Source organism: Podarcis muralis, chromosome 7 (genome assembly GCF_964188315.1).
Source record: "Podarcis muralis chromosome 7, rPodMur119.hap1.1, whole genome shotgun sequence".
Taxonomy (NCBI): Eukaryota; Metazoa; Chordata; class Lepidosauria; order Squamata; family Lacertidae; genus Podarcis; species Podarcis muralis.
In genome coordinates, this window is record NC_135661.1 from 73,353,412 (window position 1) to 73,379,609 (window position 26,198).

A 26,198-nucleotide genomic window follows, 5' to 3' on the forward strand; every position below is an offset into this window, starting at 1 on the left:
TCTGTAAGAATTATGGTACTTGCTATCAACAAAACCTGGCAAGCTAGACAGCAAGCTTTTTCCTGTTTGTGCAGTTCTGCTGCTCAGGGGTAGAAGACCGAAGTGTCCTTGACCTGACTTGTTGTTTGGATAGGAAACTAACATGTTGTGGATCTAACTGCCAGGCAGATGTACTAGCAAGTTCCAGAGAAGTAGAGTTTGACCTCTGGGAATTTTCTTCGTAATCAGAAAAAAGAAAGTGAAACTGACCTTGGAATGCTCTTCTCGGCCAAAATCCAGAGAGCTAGTTCAGGGAACAGTTCAATGGGACATTTTAGTTTCCCGCTTTGAACAGCTTATCTCCATATCCGAGACTGCTTTCGAAACTTCTCTGAGTTGGGAACTGGAGACTGCTGTTTGCAAAAGAGGAAGGCCAATGCACCACTGGGCATGTGGAGCTAACGGCATGTTCTCTGGGCCATGCCCAGTTCAGCTTAAGGCTGTCCAGGAAGCCTGGGTTAAAATCAGTGCTATTTACTAGCAGGGATGTTTTGCATGACACAGAATGAAGCATGCTGCTTCAGTGGCAGATCTAGACCCCCTGTGAGTGGTGGCGGATCCACCCATTGCTCCTCTGCCATAGCTGCCTCTTCCTCTGTCTGTAAGCTCTCCTGTGCACATCTTTCGCTGCTTGCCTGCTCCCTGCCTGTCCGCTGCCTCTCTTGTTGCTCAGGGGAGAGAAGCAGCTCATGGAGAGGGTGCCTTCGCTTGCGCATATTTTTTCCCCTTGCAATAATCATGTGGCCTAGGTTAGGCTGAGGTTGCAATTGGCTCAAGGCGACCATGTGAGCTTTACAAGCTGGGATTTGAACCTGATATCTGAGCATGTTATTGGGTGCATTGGGTAGGTGGGGTGGGTCTGAAAATTGGAATGCTAAAAGCAGGTGACCTCAGGTGGTACCTAACACCAAGAAAACTAGCTCTAATACGCCCAGGAACCTCAAAAAAATCCTGGAGAGGGTGCACCTCCACAAGCACATACCTCCACATGTGGTGGGAGTGCCCCAAAATACAACTATTCTGGACCACAGCCATACAAGAAATATGTAAAATAACTAAGCAAGTATTAGAAATCATCCCTTCCCTAGAATTTCCTAGAATTGGCCCTACTAAACATCTTCCCAGACAATAATGCCCATTTACACCACAAAGAACTCAACCCACCTACTTTCAGCAGCCAGAAACACCATAACCTGGAGAGAGCTGTCAGGAGTAAGCATGGACCAATGGTACCAGAAAAATTAACCAATAAACTGAAACTGACACGGGGACAAACAGAAGACAGCTTTACCCCGGTATGACCCAACAAGACAATGACAAAAATCCACCAACAGCATACAAATCAATATGGCTAACCTGATCCAAAACACCCACCCACCCCACTCAAACATGAAAACAAAGATCACCACAGCCAATCACAAACAAACAACCACACCCTAGGCCAACCCCAACCTCTCTCACCACCAAAGGAGCACAAGTGAACAGCAGAGAACCTGCACAAGCGGCGCTGACACAAAACCCCACATATATTAAGTATAATAGACACATTGCCACCCAACCCCAACCCCACTCACCTCCCCCCCCTCCACGTCTTTCACCCTCTTCTTCCTAATGTCTCAACAAATGAAACTGGTCTGTAAAAAATGTTACTTGGAAAGAGAGAGAGAAAGAGAGAGATTGCACAAACTTTTGTAAACCAAGAAAATCTTTAATAAAAATACATTTTTTAAAAAGCAGGTGACATCTTGAAAGTTTCTGAGGGCACAAAACACTACAGCTTGACTTTTGTGTGCTTCATTGTGGGCTGGCTACAGAGTGGTGTGCACTGGAGTTGTTCTCAGAAGTCTGGCTTTGTACTTTTTTTCAGATAAAGCAAATTTCTTCCACACCATCACCTGCATCTCACCCTCAACTGGGGAGGTGGGGGAGGGGTGATTCTGTAGTTCACCTCAGGTGCCAAAATGTATTGGAGCAGCCCTGCCTGTTGGAGAAATCTGACAAAAATTGAAATGGCAGTTGAAATTGCTAATGGTCGCTTATTCATCCTATGTCCATCAACCATCCCAGCTGCGAGTCCTGGAAGATCTCTTCCCTGCCTTGCTAGCCTTTTCCCACCTGGTCTGGGAGGGCAGGGATTGACTGACTGCAGCTACAAAAGCTGAGGTTGCTCAACAGACTCTTGGGCTGGGGTATTATTGAGGGAGTTGTTGATATATTGTTGTTATTTATATATATTATTTTATTTTTAAGTGTTGTTATGATTTATATGGAAATGGTTTGATTTTGCTGTGTACTTTTTGCTGTGTCTTATTTATTTTATGGCTACTTTTGTAATTATGTGAATCTTTTTCTGCTGTAAGCCACCTTCAACATAGCTTTAGCGATGGGAAAGCAGCTTATAAAGAAAATGATGGTGATAGCTGGAAGAGAAATCAATCCAACAGACATGACTGGTGTTTGCTGCTGCTGTTGCTTTGAGTCTGAAAGTGATATATAATTGATTATGTATTTTTCCCCATTTGCATTGCCTTTCTTTTCATTGAATGGACTTTGATAAGGTAATTACAAAGTAACTTCCATAATTATGTAAGACAAATAACAGGGCTTTTGTGCAGGGCTTTTTTTCAGCCTGAACTCAAGTTCTGGCACCTCTCGGGTGGGCGCCATTGCCATTATAAGAGAACAAGGGAGGGCTTCTGGTGCAGCCACCCTGGCAAACTGCCAATCCCATGGTAGCGGATGCCAGCCACACAGTTAATTAAGGATAATTTGGGAGTAATTATCCTTGCAAGCCCCCCCTCCCAGGTCGGGGGTGGGGAGAGCTTTCTCTCGCAGATCATTCGATAACTGCCTCTCGCTCCGATGGGATGTGGGGGCAGGGATGCAGAGTGAATGCATGTATTGGAAGTTCCCCAACGGGGTCGCCATGAGCAGAGGTATCTGTTTCTTCTAAGATATATCTGAATTTGGACTTCAGAATCAGACGTGTTTTGGAAGAAAGAGGAAGAGAACCTGCAAAATGAATCAGCCACTGAGTGCCAAGGTTTTGATCTGAAGAGCACTCGTAATTGGAATAATATATAAGTGAAGGGGAGTCTTTGTTCTGTCTTTACATTATTTTTTGTTGTGCTATGAATCGGCAAGCCTTCACTGAAAAAGGATCAATTAATGGAGTGAAATTACTAATGGATTACAGCTATGTATGGAATGCAGAGGGATTTAACAAGAACTTATGGTTTTCTTTACGGAATGCTTGAAAGAACAGACTGTGTGGAATTCTGTGACGACTTGTAACATTGCCAACTAAAGAGAGCTCTAAAAGGTAAAGGGACCCCTGACCATTAGGTCCAGTCGTGGACGACTCTGGGTTGTAGCGCTCATCTCACTTTACTGGCCGAGGGAGTCGGCGTACAGCTTCCGGGTCATGTGGCCAGCATGACTAAGCCGTTTCTGGCGAACCAGAGCAGCACACGGAAATGCCGTTTACCTTCCTGCCGCAGTGGTACCTGTTTATCTACTTGCACTTTGACGTGCTTTCGAACTGCTAGGTTGGCAGGAGCATGGACCAAGCAGCGGGAGCTCACCCCGTCGTAGGGATTTGAACCGCCGACCTTCTGATCGGCAAGCCCTAGGCTCTGTGGTTTAGACCACAGCACCACCCAAAGAGAGCTCTAGTTGTGATTTATTACAGTTTGGGTGAGATGCCAGCTTGTTAGAAGAAACAAGGAGATAAACACTGGAAGTGGTCCAGAAGTCTCGGCTGGGCGCTGGATTGCTTTCGGTTTCAAAGCAAAATGGAGAAGTTGTGGCGTACTTATAAATGAGTTCTCGAAGAAGGGGCAATGTTGAAGAAAGTTGACTGATTGCAACATGAAGAAAAGAAGAAGGTAAACAAATATTTCACACAGCTACAGGATATAAATTTCCTCTGCAAGTTAATGGATATGCATTTATAAAAATACAGTTAATAGTCATTACATCAGTGCTGCTAGAACAAAGGAGTAAGACCAGAATTGTGGAACTTGGACTAATTAAGAGAATTGGCACAGGATCAAGGAATAACATCAACTCCTGATAGCCGGAACATGGGAAGTCATCCAAAAATGTTTAATTCGGAACTGTTTAAATGGCACTTTTGATTGTATTGTGATTTGGCATGATTTGGCGTTGTATTCATGTGGCCTCCATTGGATTGTTATTAATGAAAAAATAATAAAAATTATTCTTTAAAAAAGAGAGAGAGAGAGAGAGAGAGAACAAGGGAGGTGTTCTTGGTGAGTTCCGGCACCCCTTTTTCTAGAAAAATAGCACTGCTTTTGTGGAAGATGCACAGTAGCAGTGCTGCAAGTGATGAATACAGAGTGGAAAGGAAATTATGTCTATCAACATCCTTACTTGCTAGAAGGACAGGGGTCTCATCCTGAAAAGCAGAGTCACATTCAGTAGGACTGAGTTGAGTCACCCTAAGTAGGATCACAACAGGCAAGGAAAGCATAGCTGGACAAAACACTGGACCAATACAGGGGATATATTCTTTATTGCAGCTGGGACAGATGAAGGCATCTGGTTTTGCTATTAGAATTTGGGGTAGACCCACTGGAATTAAAGGATCTAAGTTAGTCATGTCTATTAACTTCAATGGGCATGTACTGAGTAGGACTGGCATTCGAAACAACCATTTGGGAGCTTCACAACATATTTGTTTGTTTTTTTCATATATTTTTATTAAAGATTTCTCAGTTTACAAAAGTACGTGCATTTGTCTTTTTTTTCCCAAGGTGCATTTTCTACAGATCCATTTCATTAGTGTTACATTAGGAAGAAAAGGGGGAAAGAGGTGGAGGGTGCAATGAGAGTGGGGTGGCGTAGAGTGGCAATGCTTCTATTCTACTTAGTGTATGTGTGGGGTTTTGTGTCAGCATCACTTGTGTGGATTCTCTTTACTATTCGCTTGTTGTATTTCTTTGGTGATGAGAGAGGTTGAGGGTGGCCTAGGCCTAGAGTGTAGTTGGTTGTCTTTGATTGGCTGTAGTGAAATTTGTTTTCCTATGTGTGTGTGTGTTTGGATCAGTTTAGCCAGATTGATTTGTATGCTGTTGGCGGTTTCTTGTTGTTGTCTTGTTGTCTATTTGTCCCCGTGTCAGTTTCAGTTTGTTGGTTAGTTTTTCTAATAAGGCTGTTTCCCATACTATGTGATACCATTGGTCCATGCTTACTCCTGACAGATCATTCCAGTGTCTGGCTATGATGCTTCTGGGTGCTGAGAGTAGGTGGGTTATGAGCTCTTTGTGATGTGAGTGGGTATTCTTGTCTTGGAAGATGTTTAGTAGGGCCATTTCTGGGGTGATTTCTAATACTTGCTTAGTTATTTTGCATATTTCTTGTATGCTTGATGGCCGGAAGAGTTGGATTTTGGGGCACTCCCACCACATGTGGAGGTATTCACAACACATTTGTTGAATTAAGAATGTGCCTCCAATTAATCATGCCATTAAAAAAAAGAGTTTAAAATGTTAATTATTTTTAATCTAAGTCCAATAAATCTATTGCCTCAGCAGAGGTCTGCCTGCTTCTCCCAGATGGAAGGGAATACTTCTTTTGAGGTCCATGCATCTTCTGAAACTAAAACACCTTTTAAAACTATCTGTTGTTTCTTGTATGCAAATACAGTTAATAAAAATTATTAAGTTTTTAGCAATGGTTTTTTAAAAATGGAATTCCAGCCTGTTTACAAACAGTGGTAATTATTTAGCAGGCAATTTGCTGTCATGGGTTATTTTTGTGGAAAATCAGAACAAAGCAGCTGAAGGCCTTGGGGCCCCAAGATGACCCAAAACATTAAAAGTTGAAAAGACGACAAGGTCCCTACAGACTGGATTGGCAGACTAAACTACTGGACTATGCAGAGATGGCGAGAATGACTGGGAAAATCAGAAACCAGGAGGATCTAAACTTCAACGAAGAATGGGAGAAATTTACATTATATTTGACAGACTACTGTAAATATCTGAACTCTTTGGAAGGCCTTAAATAACTCTTGTAATGTTACATAGACTTTGGATACAATGGAGGCCTGAAAATTAGGAGGAATTATGGTATGCAGTTGAAAAAGTTAACCAAAGAACGCATGGAGGGGAGAGGGGAAGTCCCGAGATTCGGAAGAATCTTGTGTGATTTTCATTATTTTTGATTTTGGATGTGAATGAATTTGTAAAATCAAATAACAATTATTTTTTTTAAAAAAAACACAAAACATTAAAAGTCTTTGCAGTTTTCTGCACTGCTACTAATAGCTCCAGACTATTTTACTTCTGTTGTTTGGAGGCTAGCTTTTCTCCTTTATTGCATTCAGATATTTGCTATTGCGCTTGAAATGCCGTAATGTTCCAGAAATGATGCTCTTTGGACAAAATTATCCATTCCAGTGGATGGCTGGTAAGTTCACAGATTGAGAACTTTATGGCTTCTGATATTTTCTTCTTCGGTTTGCAGGAGCATTAATAATCTTCTTTTCCATACATCAGCATCCAGGGGGCTGAGGCGAGCAAGAATGTGATGTTTACTGGTTTAGAATAATTTCACTGCTCCTGTGATTACGCTGAACAAAATGGCGTCCCTTCACTCTGCTTTGTGTGTTGGACTCAGGAGATAGGTCCAGGTCAGAGAAGAGGGTGGGAAATGAGCGTGGAATAATTCCAGGATGCAGCGGTTCTGGAGTTCACAAAGAAAGGAGATTTTAAAAGGCTTACAGCTTGATCCTATACATTGGCTTACACTGCCTATACTTGTTTTGGCTTATACTGCCCAAAAGCAAAGGTTGTCTTCATGCTGACATGTCTGCACACCTTTGAAGGTGGGCAGTGTTGGGACCAGACCACAGGCCAGGCTAGTGATCTGGCAGCTGGGTGGGCTACAATGGGGCTGCCAACCAATAACCTGTGGACATTCGCTGGGGGTCAGGCCCAGCTGGCCAATGAGCACTGGCTGGGCCCACTCCCAGGGGAATACATTGTGACTGTAGAGACCAATGCAGGAGAGACATGTTCACATCATAGTATATTGTGAGCAAGTGGCGTTCTGGTGCCCAATTGCTCCAACTTTACTCTCTGCTGGCTTGAGCAGGATAAACAAACCAGGAAACTTTGACTTCCTATAACATCCAATTCAGCTATCATAGTTTGTTGTTCTCCAGTAAGCCACAACCACTAGCCAAACACAAACCATGACCTGCCGTTCTCTTACTAAGTGTGGGAGCAACAAACCACAATCCCTGATTTGAACGTTAATAGGAAGCCCAGACTTGCTGGCTGGTTTACCCCATTCTCACCAGTGGAAAAGCAAAGCAGGAGTGACTGGGCCATGGGCACCCACATCCTCTTTTTGATATAAACCACAACAAGCCAGAAATTCAGGCGTATTGTGATGTGCAAGCTCTGCCACTCTAAACATACATATGTGAAAGCTACTCCAGCTGAAATCATTCTGAATAAACATGACTAGGCTTGGGCTATGAAACAGCCTCCTCCAGTAGATGATGGATGGGTGAAATCAGGAAAGGCTCTGGGGTGAGAGAGAGAGAGAGCGCTCGGACTTGGAGCTTTAAAGCACAGAGCTGTACCTGAAAAGCACAAGGCAAAAGGTAAGTGTGGCTCAGTCCTTCCCCTCTGTTGCCTGGTAAGGGAATTAAGATCAACAAATGGAACTCGTCTAGCCCAGTAATTTTCAGCTTGTGATGACTAGGAGGTGGGCTTCACTGGCTGCATTGGCATTGTGGAATGAACTCCCTGCCTAAATATGAGAGACCCAATTGTACTGGCACTCTGCCAGCTTTTCAAAACACACCTGTTTACACAGGCAATCCCTTGATCTCTTTGCCTGGGCCTCCTGCTTTAATTGCTGCGTTGTTTTAATGTGTTTACCTCACTGCATATGGATACTGTTCATTTTTTTCATTTCAAAAACTGGGACACACATCTTCTGGGACACGTTCCCAGGTGAGTCACTTGACCCTTGCCGCAACCTCACCCTGGAAAAAGCGCTTTTTCAGAGCGCACTTTGGGATGCTGCATGAGAGCGCAACATGAAAGCATGGGAGATCACAGCACCCAAAATGAATTTTGCGATCTCCCACAAAAAATGGGATGTCCTGCTTTTTCCTGCACACTTAGCGGGTATCCATATGCTAATCATGCATCATTAAAATAACGAATAATTAAAAATACACCGTAATTAAAACCAAAAAGAAAGAAAAATACCGTTAATTATAAATGTCCATGATTAGCACATTTATCTAAAGATTGGACATTTATATTTAATGGGATTTTTTTTCTTTTAGGTTTTAATTACAGTGTATTTTTAATTATTCTTTATTTTAATGATGCAGTACAATGTAGGTTCTTATGGGCAGATCTACACTCGTGGTTTTTTATGTTAAGGAAGGGTTTTGATGATGTATATGGACATATGATGTCCTACTTTTAATGTTCATAATGTGCTATTACAATGCTACACTGGAAGGCACTGCAGAGCAACCAGCAGTAGGGAGACAGTGTTTTGACCAAAAAAGGGGTTAAAAATGCTTTAATTTACAAGTATGCCCTGTGATGTTTTAGAACGACATATCTAAAATCATTCTAATAACATTAAACAGTGTAGATCCAACCTAAGTTTGGCAAATCTCTTTGAAGCCATCTTAGCATTAAGTGGCATATCAATTTAATAATAATAATAATAATAATAATAATAATAATAATAATAATAATAATAATAATAATAAACAGTCACAGTGATCTTACTAGTATTAGAAGTCTTTGGCCTCCCAGGCATGTAGGAGCTCAGCAATGTTTGTCTCAACCATCCCATTGGGCAGCTTCAAGTCATCAGAACTGTTCCCATTGAAGTTTCCGCAAGGGGCACACAGCTTTCCTGCGAGGGTCTTCTTGACTCCCACTGTCACCTCCCCATCAGAGCGAAGGTGAACCTGCACCTGAGAGGCCTGGTTAATTAGGATCCCGTCCTGAGTTTCGCTCACAGATATGGCTTGGGAAATCCTGTATGGCAGCCTTACCAGGCGTCCATTTACCTGGAACACATAAAGAATGGGACATGAGATCTGGTGCCAAGTGAAGACCAGGAAGCCAGCAGCAGCCTGAGAACCAAAATCCACGCCAGCCCCGCATGCTAGCAGATGGAACATCCCAGAGGCTGTCAAACTTTGCAACTGGAAGTCAAAAAACACTGGAGCCTGTTATGAATATACGGAAGTTGCATGCTGTAGCTCAGGTAATATTAAATGAATACAATGAAGAGAAACTGCCAATGGATGCTGCCTTTGAATTCCCACAGAAGTTGGAGAGATGAGATGAAAAGTTCTGAGAACAAAAGTCTCATATGAATATGAATTCTCCCCATCGATTCGCTTTAACACTGCTGCAGAGCAAAAGAGCAAATGTCAACGATGCAGAGATCCTTCCACAGAATCATAGGGTGACTCTGAGGCACAGAATCTGCTGGTGCCCCATAAGTCCATGCATTGGATGAGGAAGCAAGCACAACACTTGATTACAATAAAGAAGAAATGCTTCTTTAAAAAAATGAGGGTTTCTCAGCGGTTCTGGATCTACAGCCCTGGCATAAACTATCAGGAGATTCCTCCCACAGTGGACCAGTTCCCATGTAATGCTAAACTGTGCTCAGATCTTTTAAGCCTCATGTTGAAGTGTTACCCTCTTCTCCCCACATTCATTCAGGAGAAGGAATAAACTCACCTGCAATTTTCACTACCAGGAATTGAGATTCGTTAAACAAGCCAGCTTCATCATCCATTGTTTGAAATTGGCATGTTTTGCAATTGCCAAGAATATTTTTCTTAAACAAAAATATATTGATCCCCAATTAGTACATAATGAGAGGCCAGGCACAGCAGGACATACAACTGAATCAAGGTTTATTCCTCTTCCTGGCTGTGCAGGAACAGGAGGGAACAGCAATCGAGCCCAATACTTTACTAATGGCTCTCAGATCTTAACACACTGTTCCTCCTGACTTTCTCTTACCCATGTCCTGTGGTCCCTTTTAAGAGTGATGGATGCATTCTGGAAGAAAACATGGACCGCTCTCCCAACTACCAAGACATCGTCACTGTCCTTTCCGATGCTCACTGACACCCTGAACCAGTAGGGGACACTTTCATCACATACAGTGGCAATGTCATAAACCCCACTGCAGAGGTACTTGCGCGAAGCACCATCGAAGGTAGAGAGTTGGGCTCCTGGCATGAGTTTGCACTGGTATTCCTTGCTTTCACAGCTGCGCACTCCATTTCTAAGTGTGCATATCTCTTCAGCCTGGCATCTGGTTTTCTCATAAACAAGTTGACCTGTGGCATTGCAAGTTATTTTTTCCGTGCAGTTGCTTGAGAAGATGTCCTCTCCAACCTGTAGGGAAATCCCAGACAAGGGACATAGCTGTGAGATCTGGAAAAGAGTCCGAACGTTCAAATACACTGCTTTTTTGTTGTTGTTTATTTTATTTATTTGTGAAAATTAGCCTGCTGTTCTTCCAAGATCTACATGTAGGAATAGAAAGAGACAGTGATCTAACTTCAGCAAATGCTTGTACCATAGGCACACCAGTTTTCATACAACGTTCATGATGCTCCACCAGCAAAGCTGCCCTTACCTTAATGTACAGACCATTATGCACACAGCCACATTTGTTCATAGGCACACATGCATCCCCATCAGACACGTAGCCATCATTGCACTGGCAGCCTTCAAAGCAGTTCTTTGAGCATTGCACAACAGTGGACAAGCTGGCACAGGTGAAATCGCAAGATCCAATGCAAGTCTCATAGTGGCTGTTGGCCGGGCAGGTGAGGGCTGAGAAGGCAAATCAAAGCCATGTTTACCAGACATTCTACATTAAATAAAATAGGAAAGAGTCTTCTTAAGAAGAGGGTTTTCTTTTCAGCTATTTTCTATTCTCTGTATTGTGTTGTTATACAGGCACACACCACTTCCCCAAGTTATGAGAAGTTCCAGGAACAGCACTGACCTGGGTTTGGTTTCCTTTGGAGGAGAGGTCACCGAAGGCTTATGGCTTTTAAATAATAGTTGGGTCTCTTTACAAGTATGCATGTCAAGTATAGGTGAAGTCAGAGACAGCAAAGTCTTTGCAAAAAGCTGGAAATCCACCACCCTCATCAGATACCCAGTGAGGTACGCAATCCCTGCAAGATGTCTCCAGCCTTCCAAACCTCAAAGCTCTGTCTCTCACTTTTCCTTTCTCCTTTGTTGCTTCTTATCAGGGATGGGGAACCTTATCCAGATATTGCTCCACTACAATGCCCATCAGACACAGAAAGGATGGCCAATGCACGGGGATGGTGGGAGGTGTAGTGCAGAAACATCTTGAGAACTGAACATTCCTCACATCGGGTTTTAATATACTCATCTATTTTGTGTCCTCTCCATGGATAGAAAGATACGTGGGAGAGAAAGGCTTGAGGAAACAATCCAGAAGACAAGTAAACTCATAGCACTGAAACCAACATAACTCAATCAAAGGCTCATACTACTTTGGGTATTGGAGAGACTCACTACCGAAAAGGCAGAGATGAAGAAACCTTTTCATCCAACTTACGACAGAAGGACTTTGTTCTCCAGGCTCCAATCTTGACTCCAGCAGACTGGCACGCAGCTGCATAGGCTTGAAGGCTTCGGCAGAGATACTCCTGCTCCCCTTTGGCCGCGGTCAAGTCATACAGGCATTGCTCAAGGTAATCCGAGGGGCTTACTAATGAGGAGCAGTCTTTGAATGGCCCTGTCTCGGACGCGATCATTCCACAAGAGTCCTCGTTCTCATACGGTGCTGTCTGGGCTGTATCAAAAGTGGGGCATTCCTCACCACAGCCATTGGAGCAGATGGCACCATCCAGAGGGACCTGCCAGGAGGCCCCAAACTCATCCACCGTTTGTGCGGATTCCCCACTAGGGAGCATGAAATCGTCCCTCTCGTCGCCATTGAAATTGCCACCTAGACCACACATGTGTCCCTGGTAGGTGCTGGGAACAGTCACACGGACGTAGGAAGAGGTATCATAAAGGACTGTGAGGCCAAAGGATGCATGGACAATTATATTGATCCCCTCCTGAGTGATCCAGAGTTTCCCCTCGTCTCTATTCACTGGCAAAGTGCAGAATTCTTCATCCACCTGCATCAGCAAAGAAGAAAGAAGCATATTCATGGGGGTCAGCTCTGAGCACACACAAATTCTCAAGCACACACATATACAAAAGACACACACATATCCTTTTGCACATGCTGTTTTTCATTCCAGTGATCTAAAGAAATGTCATCATTATTTAAAAGCAATTTAATTATTATACCAAATGGTTTTCCTGTAATTTTATGACTGCAAGCTGCACTGGACTCTCTTTGCATAAGAAGGGCATGTTATTCATTTGAAATAATAGGTAAAAGGTAAAGGACCCCTGGACGGTTGAGTGCAACCAAAGGCGACAATGGGGTGTTGCGTTCATTTCACTTTCAGACCGCGTTTGTCCAGACAGCTTTCCAGGTCATGTGGCCAGCATGACTAAACCGCTTCGGCACAACAGGACACCGTGACGGAAACCAGAGCACACAGAAACGCTGTTTACCTTCCTGACAGAGCGGTGCCTATTTATCTACTTGCACTGGTGTACTTTCGAACTGCTAGGGTGGCAGGAGCTGGGACAGAGCAAAGGGAGCTCACCCTATTGCAGGGATTCTAACCTCTGACCTTCCGATCAGCAAGCCAAGAGGCTCAGTGGTTTAGACCTCAGCACCATCCGCGTCCCTTTTATTTCAAATAGTAATAATAATCTGATATGAGTGGCCCATACATACCATAGCTATCCATTTCCTTCCCCTTTCAAGGACGATAGTGTGCTGATGAACAGAGACCACAACCTTCCTTATCTGAGCAAGGTGCCCATTTCCAAGCTTCTCGTTCTCCACCAAAATGGAGAAATTCTGTAGCCGAGGGTCTGTGCTGCAGACTTTGACAAAAGTGTAAGTGCAGGAGCCATGGAAGCGAAAGCTTTGTCCATCAAAGGAAATATAAAGGGGGTCACCAAGGGCTATAGCTGTACCATATCCCGCAGGGTGACAGCCTTGGATACCGTTCTCCACCCTGCACTCCTCATGCGCTCCACAGGAGAAAGGCTGGCACTTGGTGGCTCCATTGTCCAGGCAGCGGCACTTCTCCTGGCAGGAGCTACTGGGATAAAACTCCTCTCCCTTTTTGTAGTATCTGCCCTGGTGCACACAGCCACATTCTTCAAGATGGACGCACTGATCCCCACTGAGCACGAATCCAGGATCACAGGCACACCCTTCGGTACATGCAGCATCACACATTATTGGGGAGGAGACGCTCCCACATGTATCAGAGCAGGTATTTCCACAGAGTTCATAGTGGGAATTGCGTGGACAGGAAAAGCCTGGAAGGAGAAAATGAGTAGAGAGGTATGTTATTTTCTTTCCCCCTGGCCATTGTAATATACAGTGGTGCCTCTGGATGTGAACGGGATCCGTCCCGAAGCCCTGTTCGCATCCTGAAGCAAACGCAACCCGTGTATGCGTGTGACGTCATTTTGAGCGTCTGTGCATGCACAAGTGGTGAAACCCAGAAGTAACGCGCTCCGTTACTTTGGAGTCGCCATGGCATGCAACCTGAAAATGCTCAACCCGAAGCTACTTCAACCCAAGGTATGACTGTGATACAAACTGCCTTGTATCTGCCAAGCCATGGCAACTAATCACTGTGGCTCTATTGTACCTCTACTGTCAGAGTGCCGGGGTGCTGTCAGCGGCTCCCAGCTGGCTGCCCAGGAAGGTATAAAGGAAAGGAAAGGTTTCTTACCGTCCTTTTTTATTTCACTATTTCACAGAGCTGCTATAAAACCCAGCCACTTGGATAATGGTGTTGTCCCGAGTGAATCTCCACACACACCCATCTCTCCCACTTCCTCATTCATCACTTCTATGGGTGCTGCAACATGCCCTCTGTCTTTGAGCTCTTTGCTCTCCTACTTTTAGGGCTTGCCGGGTTCTGGGAGATGGGTGTGTGTGTCTTGAATGCTTGCTAAAGACACCGTGTCAGTCAGTTGCCATTCCGGTCCTGCCTCCTCCTCTCCCATTATTTCCCAGCTTTTCCCCTCATCTGCCTCTGAGCTGTGATTTCCCTCAAACCACTGTTGTAAATCTATACTGGCTTCCTCTTCCTCCTTCCTTGAGGGGGTCAGGATGGGGAGACAGTCTCTACCATTTCTCCTCTGCCCAGTCCCTGACATAGAGACAGTGTACATTGCTGGGAATCACAAGTGGGGAAGATGTTATTGCATTGTGTCCCATAGGTGTATGGCTGATGACTGCAAAACAGTAAGCTGGACTGGATGGGCCATTGGCTGGATTCATCAGGCTCTTCTTACATTCCTATGAGTCAGTCCACTGATCCATCTAGCTCTACAGTGTCTACCTTGACTGGCAAAAATACTCTAGGATTTCAAGCACGGTTCTCCCCCAGTGGTACCTGGAGATGCTGGGGATTGAATCTGGGATCTTCTCTATACAAAGGACAAGCTCTACTGTGAAGCTATGGTCCTTCTCCAAGAGCTTAGGGACCTAGACAAGCCATTAATTTTAGCCCCTTCTCGCAGTAGCCATTTGAAGAAAGCTCCCCACATAGAAGGAGCAACAGGATGATTCTGCTTGCCCAATTTCTGGTGTTGTCTGGGTCCCTTGAAATGCCCTGAAATCCATGCATTCTGTCTGTGCAGAATATCTGCACAGAGGATGCCCACACTCATTTCTGGAGCAAAAATGAAACTGAGATTCAGGAAGTAATACTTACTGCAGAAAGAGTCTGATCTCCATTTCCCAACCTCGATGCCCAGAGCTTGGCAAGCTGTCACATAGGCACTGATGGCACTGCAGAGAGTGTCATGATGACCCTTGTATTGACATGTGTCGAAAACACAATCATCGAAGTAAGGTGTTGGGTCAATGGTCTCATGGCACTGCCTGAATGGCCCATCCCTTCTCTTGAGGATCCCACAGAACTGGTCCCCCTTGTAGGTCTGCTTCTCTGCCTCACTGCATACTGGGCAGTCACTGCATCCTGCAGAGCATCCTGGGACCTCCTTCAACTTCCAGCTGTCTGCAAACTGGATTTCATCTGTTGTCTGAGCTCCATCCTTCATAGCAAAGTCATCGCTGGGGTCCTGGTTAGCATTGCCACACAGTCCGCACACAGCATTGGCATAAGTGCTGGGAATAATGACCCTGGCATAACTGTACCAGTCAAAGCTGACTCTCAGATCAAAGTCTGTTTTGATGAAGCCATGGACTCCGCTGATGTAGACCTTCAGTTTACTTTCGTAGGAGAACGGCAGGTCCACAAAGACTCCATTCACCTGGAAAACATGGAAGTGACCATCCAGGGATTTTCAGTTAAATCAGAAAAGGATGGTGATTAACTGATGAACAAATGTAGAATTATGTTATACAGAGTTTTGGAGCTGGTGAAAGAGATTAGTTGCCAGATGAGAGGGCTAAAATTATGGGGACAAGGACAAACACATTTCTCCTATGGACAATTAAAACAGAAATCTATTGTATGAAGGCAGAGCCTCTATGTTCCATTGGCTTTTAGGCGGACTTGGCCATCTCTTCCTAAATCCTCTACTGTGCTCCCCTTGGGTCAGGCTCTGCGCCAGATGCCGGGGGTGGTAGCTATCCTGCCTACAGCCCAGACAGCATTGCCATTTTGGCCACTCAGCTGCATTGCAGCTGCAAAGTCCTGCTCACTCATCCTCTTCCCCTCTTGGCCCTGTATAGTTGGCTGCAGAGACACTTTTAGATAGGAGCTGAGTGACATCCAGCATTGCATGTGTATGAGATATAACACAGCAGCCACTCAGCACAGAGTAATTCTTCAGCTCCCATCCCTAAACTGTTGCCAGGGAAACGAGTCTGCAAGGGTGGAGGGAGGAGAATGATTGGTGATGAATGAATGACTCTCTACCCTTGTACCAGCTGGTCCTCTCACAGCAAAGTATGTAATCAACAGTTCCCCCAATCTTCTCTTGTCACCTAGCATATATACCTTAATCTTGCGTGGATGCTCTTGGCTCAGGCTGATGGTCATGCCATAGACCTCTAGTGTCACCACTTTGGTGAAGGACACTGCCTTGCTGCCTCGATTGTTGTTCTCCACCGTGACCAAAAACGGGGTGAGAGTGGGGTCCTTGGAGCAGACTCCAGCCATTTGATAAATGCAGGTTCCCATGAAGTCAAATCTCTTTCCATCAAAGGTGGTGTAGTGAGGGTCTCCAGTTCCTATGCAGGTGGAATAGCTGATGGTATGACAGCCCCAGTTCCCATTAACTAGGACACATCTCTCTCTGGCCTTACAGGAATCCTGCAGGCACACAGCCCTCCCTAATCTGGGGTTACATTTGCAGCGACTACGGCAGCTTTCATCACTCCAAAATTCCTCCCCCGGACCATAGATCTTGCCGTTATAGGTACAGTTGCAATTCTCCACTGGGATGCACGTTTCATCACTGAGGATGTAGCCCTCGTCACACTGGCAGATCGGGACACAGGTATCATCACACGTTTCCGGAGCAGTTCGGTCAGAACAGGTGGCTGGGCAGGCATTTCCGCAGGACTCGTAGTGGCTGTTCTCAGGGCAGGATATTGGGGCCAGTTCAGAATCTGAATGAAACAAGGATTAAAACCCATTCACGTCATTTCTCAGGTCTGTAGGTCTATCAAGATGTCTTTGCTAACTGAGATAAGTAAAGGGAAAAGGTAAGCGACCCCTGGATGGTTAAGTCCAGTCAAAGGTGAGTATGGAGTTCCGGCGCTCATCTAGCTTTCAGGCCGAGGGAGTCGGCGTTTGTCTGGGTCATGGGGCCAGCATGACTGAACCGCATCTGGTGCAACGAGACACCATGACGGAAGCCAGAGCGCACGGAAATGCCATTTACCTTTCCACTGGAGCGGCACCTATTTATCTACTTGCACTTTTTTGGCGTGCTTTCAAACTGCTAGGTTGGCAGGAGCTGGGACAGAGCAACAGGAGCTCATCCCATTGTGGGGATTTGAACCGCCAACCTTCTGCTTGGCAAGCCCAAGAGGCTCAGTAGTTTAGACCGCAGAGGCACCCGCATCCTGAGATAAATGCACTCAAAGAGGGAATGAGTTATTTTATTGTCAACTGACCTGGAATTAAGTGATAGGACCACCAAATGGGACGTCAGGCCAAAATGGCTACCCACAGGCCCTTCTGATAATTTGCTATTCTTTTATGGCTTTATTTTATGTATGGTTGCCGTTACATATACTGCTTTGAAATACCAAGAATGAAGCAGAATATAAATGCATCAAATAAATAAAATCACTGAAAAGCAATCTTATTGTAAACATTCCCATCCCAAGAACTTCGGAGAGTCACGTATGCTTTGATACATCCGTATCAGAGGACTCATTTGTGTGCCCACCTGTGACAGAAATAAAATTGCTAGGCATATGGGGCAGGGTCTTCTTGGTGGTGGCCATACATCAGTGGAATTTGCTTCCAAGTGAGATCCCTGCCTTTTTTTCAGGGATTTTTTTCAGTGGGCCCTAGAGGTATACATATCACTTTTATGGGGTGATTTTAAGCAGGTTATTGGCTTGCAGCCGCTACTGCTTTTATTCTGCTGATAATTGTGATTTTATGACAGATTATTGTTTCTAATTCTAATGTATTCAGGGGTGTTTTTTTTAAGTGTGATGTTTTAAATTACCTTATGCTACATTTGCTATGTGACACGTTTTTCCTAAGAAGTAAAATTTTAGAAAAACTATTCTAAATACACAAACAAATTTGCAATGTTACAGTTAGGCAATCAAGAAGAAAGAAGTGGGGGAGAAATAGCAAAACTGCCAGATTATGATGAGCTTTTCTGGAGGAGATGCAAATATACACATTCACCCCTGCATGGAGATAGATGTGGGAGGGACCTGTCTATAGTGATGCTTTATGATTGGCTGTGTTGTGCAAAGAGATGATTGGCCATAGCACAGGAGATCTCTGTAAAAGGAACTTATACTGGATGGGTGGCAAATACAGCTTAAGGATCTCCTGGAGAAATTATCCCTGCAAGCTGGTTCCCCACCAACCCCACTACATCTACTTAGGATGTAAACCCAACATGAAACTTAAATTACCTAATAAGACAAAAGGTGGTGGAGCAAAGCCATAGCCTTCATAGTTTCGGCCACCAAAGACCAAGACGCCAAAAGGAGTTTGAGGATGTGCTACAGAGATGGACTGATGCCTGGGGCCCAAGTTGTATACAGCCCATGAATAAGGTGAGCTGGGAATCATTCTCCACTGAACGCCTGTGATAGCGGTCTCATCTCGGGTAATCCTCTGGGTTTCAGAGCTTTTTGCTATGATAACGACATAGTTCTCAAAATTCTTTATCCCATCAACGTGGTAGGATAGGCCATAAGCTGTTATGGCAGGGATGTTGATGAGGAATGGGTCATAGCCTGTGTTTCCCGACTTGAGGCCAGTGAAGAAGAAGAGAACCTGGATCCCAGCATTAGCAGAGATGTAAAAGGCATTAGGGAACTGGATCTCAAACTGCCTAACTTCACCAGCCACCATGTCTTGAGAGCCTTTCTGTGCTCCCAGCTGATAGTCAACATGAGTGTCCTGGGAAGCCACCACATACACAATGTCATTATTGGTCTGGAAAAACACCGGGGGGACGACAAAGGTGCTGCCCCAGCTGGAGACCGGCAGCAGCTGCTCGACAACATGGTCAAACTGGTAATTTTGCACCACACAGACATGCCCACTCAAGACAGCCACAGGTGTTGACGACTCGATCTTGGTGCCCGACAAATCATTTGAGCTTTGCAGCTGGGCGACCTGGAATGCCCGGAGATAAACTGTGATTCTTGTCCCCGCGGCGTATGGTGTCCCACCAAAGATCACATTCCCTGTTGGGTAAATACGAACTGTGGCAGGAGACTGTGAAGCGATGACTGCGAATTCTTTTAAGTAGCTGGGCGGTTTGGTACTTGACGGGGTTACGACATAATAGGTTGTGCCAAGCTCATGGGATGGATACAGAGCTGTGGTTGCCACGGAATACAACTTCCGGTACAGTAAGACAGCAGAAATGTCCTTGTCAGCCTGAATCAGAACAGACTGGTCGAATGTGGTGCTGCCTTTCATCTCTGCAGTCACTGGGATCTGAACAGGCACCATTTCACCTTCAGCAACTGAATAACTTTTCCGGAAGGCCGATCGACTCACTGACACAGTTACTTCAGTCAGGTTGTGGTGGCCAGTGAGGAGCAGCTGAAAGTTTGATTCGGAGGCTCGGCTCGTCTCAAAATTTTGCATGAAGGCCGTGACAAATTGTTTCCCATAGTACCTTGCGCTGGCATGACCTGAAGCAGTTAGGACATAAAATACACAAAGTGATTTTGGCAAACGATAGCAATGAAATATCAAAGCAAAAAAGAAATCAGATGAGAAGAAAACTTATTATATATCAGGGGTGCTGTTGGACTGCAATTCCCATCGCCCCTGACCATTAGACATGCTGTCTGGGTTTGGATGGGAATTTGAGCCCAACAGCATTTGAAATGAAACAGGCTCCCCACCTTTGGTTTAAGCCCAAAACATTTGACCTACTATCTGCTCCACGGCACCACGTTCTGCTTTGCAGCAAAACCTCCCTGGTTCTGCTTGGTTTTCTTTCAGTCTATTCTTTGGATTAGGAGAAAACCCACATGCCAATCATATGACGTCATTATGACATCAGCATTGGCAGGCGAGTGGTCCTGCCCATCTGTCAAAATCCCTTGCGCAGGGTTCTGAAGTGCCCATGCGCATGGGGAGTGCAGTGAAAGGGGCATTGCCAACCCTATGCTCAGTGCTTTGGAAAATGCCCAGCATGGGGCTGGAAAAGTGATTCTTTCTCACCTCCCCATCAACTGATGTGGGCAGAGGGTGGGGGGAGGAAAAAACCCCTGCTATTTGTGAGAAATCATTCTTGCAGCCAATGCATGTGGGAAAACATCTCTGTTTCCCTTGGTTGCACTCGCCTGTTCCTGGTTTGTTTTAATGTTGAATTTTAGATTCTTGTAACCTGCCCTGGGACCTGCTGGTGAAAGGCAGGCTATCAATTGCATTGTTGTTGTTGCTTTTCTTTTAAAAAAATAGGGTGCAGATTAAGAAATAAATGCATCCCCTATCTGGATATGAATGTTCTGTATGTGCATCATCAGCACATGAGAAAGAAGCAGGAGCAATATGGGTGCTCTATGTGCAGTTTCCTAAGCTATAGAAAAGAGAGAGAGAGAGAGAGAGAAAACACCCAGCAGCTGAAGCGAGGAATGCATATACATCTTAATTGCTTTTGTACTATTGTCAGTCACCCCTTTTGCAAAAAAAAAAGGGGGGGTGGCTGGGAATTGACTGACTAGATTGTGTCCTCGTGATTTCTTCCTCTAAAAAAAGTGCATGATGTGGAATTGAAAGTCTGGCACACTTCAGCTGCGCCTCTGCTCTGCTCTGAACATATAGCAGAGTGTTGCAATCAGCTGTGTGTGCTCTGTGTGGAGGAATCTCAGGCGTGCAGAAAAACACTCCATACGCAGCTTCTTTCTAATCTAAGAAGCTTTACAGTGGTACCTCAGGTTAAGTACTTAATTCGTTCTGGAGGTCCATACTTAACCTGAAACTGTACTTAACCTGAAGCACCACTTTAGCTAATGGGGCCTCCTGCTGCTGCTGCGCCACCAGAGCACGATTTCTGTTCTTATCCTGAAGCAAAGTACTTAACCTGAAGCACTATTTCTGGGTTAGTGGAGTCTGTAACCTGAAGCCTGTAACCTGAGGTACCACTGTATTGTTAAATCACTGTGGAGTGCTTATGGGAAGTGAAGTAAATAAAACAGGCCACTGCTGTATGTGCTTAAGTTGTGGCCAGATTCAGGAACATCCAGCGGCTGCAGCGGATTACTCAGTGCTGGGAAACTGTTCAAAGGTTTTCAGTGGAAGAATAGATTTCACAATATTTGCAGAATTCTGGTAGTGATTAAACAAATGCATTCTGTTCAGCAGAGATAAGGGTGATGTAGGGAGGGAGGCGTCTCGATAAAACTGCTTCTTTCTACAATATATTTTGATTCTCATTATGGTGCATCTGTTTTTACTAATTGCAGTGAAGGTCATAGCTTGCTTTTTTCTGAGTTAATGTGTAATACTGTATTTAACGTGGGATGTAATTTGGCCATTAGGTCTAGGCAACCTGTGCCCCCCTCTAGATGTTACTGGACTCCTATTCCCATCAGCCTCAGCCAGCATGGCGAATGGTGAGAGATGATGGGAGTTGTAGTCTAGTAAATATGTGGAGCGTGATCAGGTTCCTCATTGCTGTGCTGCCTAACAATGCATACTGATAATTGCATGTGTAACCTGAAGAGGAAAAGGGATCTGATCCCAGGTTACTCACCACTCAGGAGCATCAAACCAGCCAGAAGGGTGAGGAGCCTCAGCATCGCCATGGCTGCAAAACAAGGATTTTTGGAATCAATATTAAACATGATTTCAGGACAGGGGTCTTCTCGATTCAGAAAGCTATGGTAGTAATGATGGATATTTTTTAAGAAACATAACCTTTGAGCTGAAGTAGGCACTGCACCTATAACAAAAATCAACAGGAACAGCTTTTCCCAGCATGGAGGTGCAGTGATGGAAAAGGACTTTGTTTCTTGCAAGAACTCCAAAGGCCCATATAGCAGCAGTGGACCGAAAAAGGTAGATCTCTGCCTGATTTGCAGTGGAAGGGCAGGGGGCTCCTGTCTTCTGATTGCTTAACAGCAACAACAAAATAATTTCCCACCCATCCCTAAATTGGGCTGCTGAAATGAAGAAAGATAGCCAGGAGGGGACTTCCGCCAGGAAGGACTGTGAGCTCAGCTCAGTTCAGGTACTGAAAACAAATCCCTAGGTTCGTAATGTGCTTATGCAGTAAGCACCCTGTTCTTTTAATTCTGTTTGTATGTCTTTTGTAGCTGGCTGTGGTTGGTGTAGCTTGAGGTTCTATTTAAAAACTGGGTGGTGGTCAGGCAAGGGTACTTAAGTCTAAGTGTAGGAGTGGCCAATTGTTGCTCCAACACTCCAGCTCAGAGCATAAGCCCAGGGAGGTGCGACAGCTACTTAGGTACCAGAAGTGTTTGTGGTTCACTATGCGTGTGTGTATGTGTGCATGTGTGCTTAGTGCACATCAGGAGCTACTGTAAGTTCATGCTTTGTCGATAAAGACTTAAAGAATTAAACTACCAGCCATTTGTCCTCCTGGGGCTGGGTGTGCTCAGGCCAATTAAATACCTTAAAAGACTTTTAGGAAGGCAAATTGTTATCAGACGGAGACCTGAACTGGCCACTAGATTGGAAACTAGATTGGAGGGGGAAATTAAGGTGCTCCTCTGTATACAATCCAGGTAATTTAGAATGTCTTTTGAACCTTGCTAAATCCACTAGAGGATTCTTTTTCTTTCTTTTCAAACCGTAATAGCTCATATAATAGAACTGGTTATTTAATAAGTTCACTGGATCATATTGCAAATATTAAGCAGGTTTCAATGGAACCAATAGTAATCTCTGGTCCCAGTACGCTGCATGCTACCCTGCACTACCAACTAGAAACAAAACAGAGATCTACTTGGAGACTTAACCCACTCCTACTCCAAAAGAGAGAGATACTAAAGGTAAAGGTACCCCTGCCCGTACGGGCCAGTCTTGACAGACTCTAGGGTTGTGCGCTCATCTCACTCTATAGGCCGGGAGCCAGAGCTGTCCGCAGACACTTCCGGGTCACGTGGCCAGCGTGACAAGCTGCATCTGGCGAGCCAGCGCAAAACATGGAACGCCGTTTACCTTCCCGCTGGTAAGCGGTCCCTATTTATCTACTTGCACCCGGGGGTGCTTTCGAACTGCTAGGTTGGCAGGCACTGGGACAGAACGACGGGAGCGCACTCTGCCGCGGGGATTCAAACCACTGACCATGCGATCGGCAAGTCCTAGGTGCTGAGGTTTTACTCACAGCGCCACCCGCGTCCCATCAAAAAAATGAGGAATTCTATGTACATAATGACCCCTTACAACATGCAGAGGCTCTATTGACATACTAAAGGCAGATGCAAATTTATTAGTCAAAACAGCTGGTGCAGAATTCAGTGGTGAAGTTGCTCACTGGGGCAAGACTGCTCATTTTGACTGCTCATTTTGACTGAACATGCACAGTCAAACTTCCTTCTTCCTGCCCAATGCCTTGACCCTTGACAGCTTCAAATTACTCTGGGAGGTTCAGCCAAGGGGGCTGTTTGATGTGACCAAAGTACAGATCTCACCAGATTGGACTGATTCAGTTCAAGCTTCAGACTTCTGCCAAATCCAGTGTACAGCCCTATTTTTGATGTGAACCTGCCTAATTTGCACTTCCCCTAAATAATCAAATCACAGCTCCCTGTTGAAATTCGTACCTCTGAATTTTGCATTGAACTTCTCCAACCAAACAAAGTGTAATGAAAAAATGCATATGTTATGGGAAATGGTGCATTAAATTGCATATATTAGTGAAAATAACATGCAAAAATGCATTATATATGGGGAAACTGCTTGCAAAACGGTATATTTAAAAATGCACTGAAATGCTGCCGAATTTTCATGGGAACTTAAAAAAAATAAACTAAAATTGCACACTGATGCAGAAATGTGGAAAACAGAAGACCAGAAAACTGAGAGAAACCAAAATTGACAGATTCATCCACCCCTACATAGACTCACTCTGCCAAACCCACCTCACAGGATTGTTGTGAGGATAAAATGGGATGATGGAGAAGAATAAGGCACCTGAGCTCCTTAGAGGAATAATAGGGGAGAAATGGAGGAAAATGATCACAATAAAAACACTCTGATTCCAAAGCAGCCTCTTACCTTCCACTTTTCAGCAATTCTAACTTGGCTTGCGGTAGGAGAGAGGAAAACTCTTTCTCTGCTGCTGTTCCCCTTTATATAGAGAGAAGGGCTCAAAAAGTGAAATTCCACAGAACTGGTCTGAAAGCTCTGTCTGTGCCAGGAAAGCAGCTGCAGTTATTTTATCTGTTTGTTTTGTTTGATTTTCTCCCCCACTCTCCCTCCCAAAGGAGCCAAGCGAGAGACGGTGAGCTACCACTGTATAAATCTGTATTTCTGGCTCCTCTGATTGATTTATGCAACTGTCAAGAACAGCTTGAGAGTTTTGAAAGACTGAAGTCCTCCGGATTCCACCTGACTGTAAGATCTTGAAGAACCGCCTCTCTGCTCCTCCATCCACCTCATCCGTCTGACCTAAACACATGCAGGCCCTGCATGATTCCAGCTTCAAGAAGTCACTTCTTCTCGAGAAGAAGGGTACCAGGAGCCAGCAGCCTGTCAAGAGATAAGCTGCTCAGTTTTAATTTAAACAGCCAACCTCTTGGAAAGCTTATCCCAATGCAATACAGGGGTACCTCGAGTTACATACGCTTCAGGTTACAGACACTGCTAACCCAGAAATAGTACCTCGGGTTAAGAACTTTACTTCAGGATGAGAACAGAAATCGCACGGCGGCGGCAGCAGGCCCCATTAGCTAAAGTGGTATCTCAGGTAAAGAACAGTTTCAGGTTAAGAACGGACCTCCGAAACAAATTAAGTTCTTAACCAGAGGTGCCACTGCATATCATAGTGTATATATTCGATGACAACAACAACAACAACAAGGTCTTCTGTGGTTGCAGATTCTAAACCATTCACCATGGCGGCCAGCCTCTCACAAAACACATCTTCAGGGGCCGAAACTGATCTTGTGTATGTTTAGCCCAAGGTAAATATCTGCAGATCACTATTCAGATGTTATCAGAAGCCTTCTGATTTGCAGGCTGTTATACATACGGGTGGCGCTGTGGGCTAAACCACAGAGCTTAGGACTTGCCGATCAGAAGGTTGGTGGTTCGAATCCCCGCGATGGGGTGAGCTCCTGTTGCTCGGTCCCTGCTCCTGCCAACCTAGCAGTTCGAAAGCACGTCAAAGTGCAAGTAGATAAATAGGTACCGCTCCAGTGGGAAGGTAAACAGCATTTCCTTGTGCTTCTCTGGTTCGCCAGAAGCGGCTTAGTCATGCTGGCCAAATGACCCAGAAGCTGTACGCCGCCTCCCTTGGCCAGTAAAGCAAGATGAGCGCCACAACCCCAGAGTCAGTCACGACTGGACCTAATGGTCAGGGGTCCCTTTACCTTTACTATACATCTTAGAGATCTAATTTGTGCATTTATAAAACAGTCACTCTCTTGTAAGGTAAAAAAAAAAAAAAAGATAAAAGACTCCTGGACAGTTAAGTCCAGTCAAAGGTGACTATGTTGGCAGGAACTGGGACAGAGCAACGGGAGCTCACCCCATCACAGGGATTCAAACCGCCGACCTTCTGATCTGCAAGCCCAAGAGGCTCAGTGGGTTAGACCTCAGCACCACCCTCTTGTAAGGGCCAACTCTCTCTCTCTCTCTCTCTCTCTCTCTCTCTGTGTGTGTGTGTGTGTGTGTGTGTGTGTGTGTGGTCAACCTGCACACTTCTATCTGCAAAACAGGAAACTAAACAATGCCACCTGAATGAAGAGAGATCATAGCAACACTGGTAAATGCTCCAGGCTAGATCCACACTAAGTTCATTGAGCTTTGTTCCCATTGCAACATATGGGGCTTATGTCATGACTCACTTACTCTATCAATTACAGTGGGAACTGAGTTCAACTTTTGGTGAACCAGGAAGCTGCCTTACACCAAGACAGGCCTACCTGAAGCTGCTGGGGACTGAACCTGGGTCCTTTGTCATGGAAATCAGCTGCTCTACCTCTAAATGATTACCCTTCCTCTTAATCTGGATCCAACCCACCTACAGCACCCATAGCAATTCTGCCATAAGGCACTAGCCATTGTTTTGCACCCTCACACTAGGCATGCACGGGAGTCACTGAAGTGCCCGGTGGTGGCTAAACAATCCTGATGTCACCTTTCACTT

The 26,198-nt window shown here is 45.0% G+C and overlaps 1 protein-coding gene across 2 annotated transcripts; it reads right to left on the reverse strand.

The window, feature by feature from the left end:
• Nucleotides 1–3,957: 3,957 nt before the first annotated feature.
• LOC114603556 (IgGFc-binding protein-like) lies at nucleotides 3,958–24,492 on the reverse strand. 2 transcript variants are annotated; one of them, XM_077932085.1, is made up of 11 exons: nucleotides 24,104–24,492; nucleotides 21,618–21,671; nucleotides 18,307–19,545; nucleotides 16,193–16,806; nucleotides 14,939–15,500; nucleotides 12,931–13,526; nucleotides 11,683–12,253; nucleotides 10,720–10,919; nucleotides 10,095–10,475; nucleotides 8,835–9,121; nucleotides 3,958–6,750 (listed from the first exon to the last, which is right to left on the reverse strand). In XM_077932085.1, the coding sequence occupies exons 2-10, from the start codon at nucleotides 21,667–21,669 to the stop codon at nucleotides 8,840–8,842; spliced, it is 4,497 nt and encodes a 1,498-aa protein (XP_077788211.1). In that variant the 5' UTR covers nucleotides 21,670–21,671; nucleotides 24,104–24,492; the 3' UTR covers nucleotides 3,958–6,750; nucleotides 8,835–8,839. The 2 variants fall into 2 exon arrangements, with proteins under 2 accessions (XP_077788211.1, XP_077788212.1); XM_077932086.1 differs by lacking the exon at nucleotides 24,104–24,492 and adding an exon at nucleotides 21,782–21,800.
• Nucleotides 24,493–26,198: the final 1,706 nt, after the last annotated feature.

Excerpts from the sequence above, each read along its gene's own strand:
- LOC114603556 (XM_077932085.1), bottom strand. The coding sequence starts at position 21,669 with ATGGCGATGCTGAGGCTCCTCACCCTTCTGGCTGGTTTGATGCTCCTG. Across the intron at positions 19,546-21,617 it reads TGGTTTGATGCTCCTGAGTG|GTCATGCCAGCGCAAGGTAC; the intron begins GTGAGTAACCTG and ends TAACTGCTTCAG. Across the intron at positions 9,122-10,094 it reads AAAGGGACCACAGGACATGG|GTAAATGGACGCCTGGTAAG; the intron begins GTAAGAGAAAGT and ends TATGTGTTCCAG.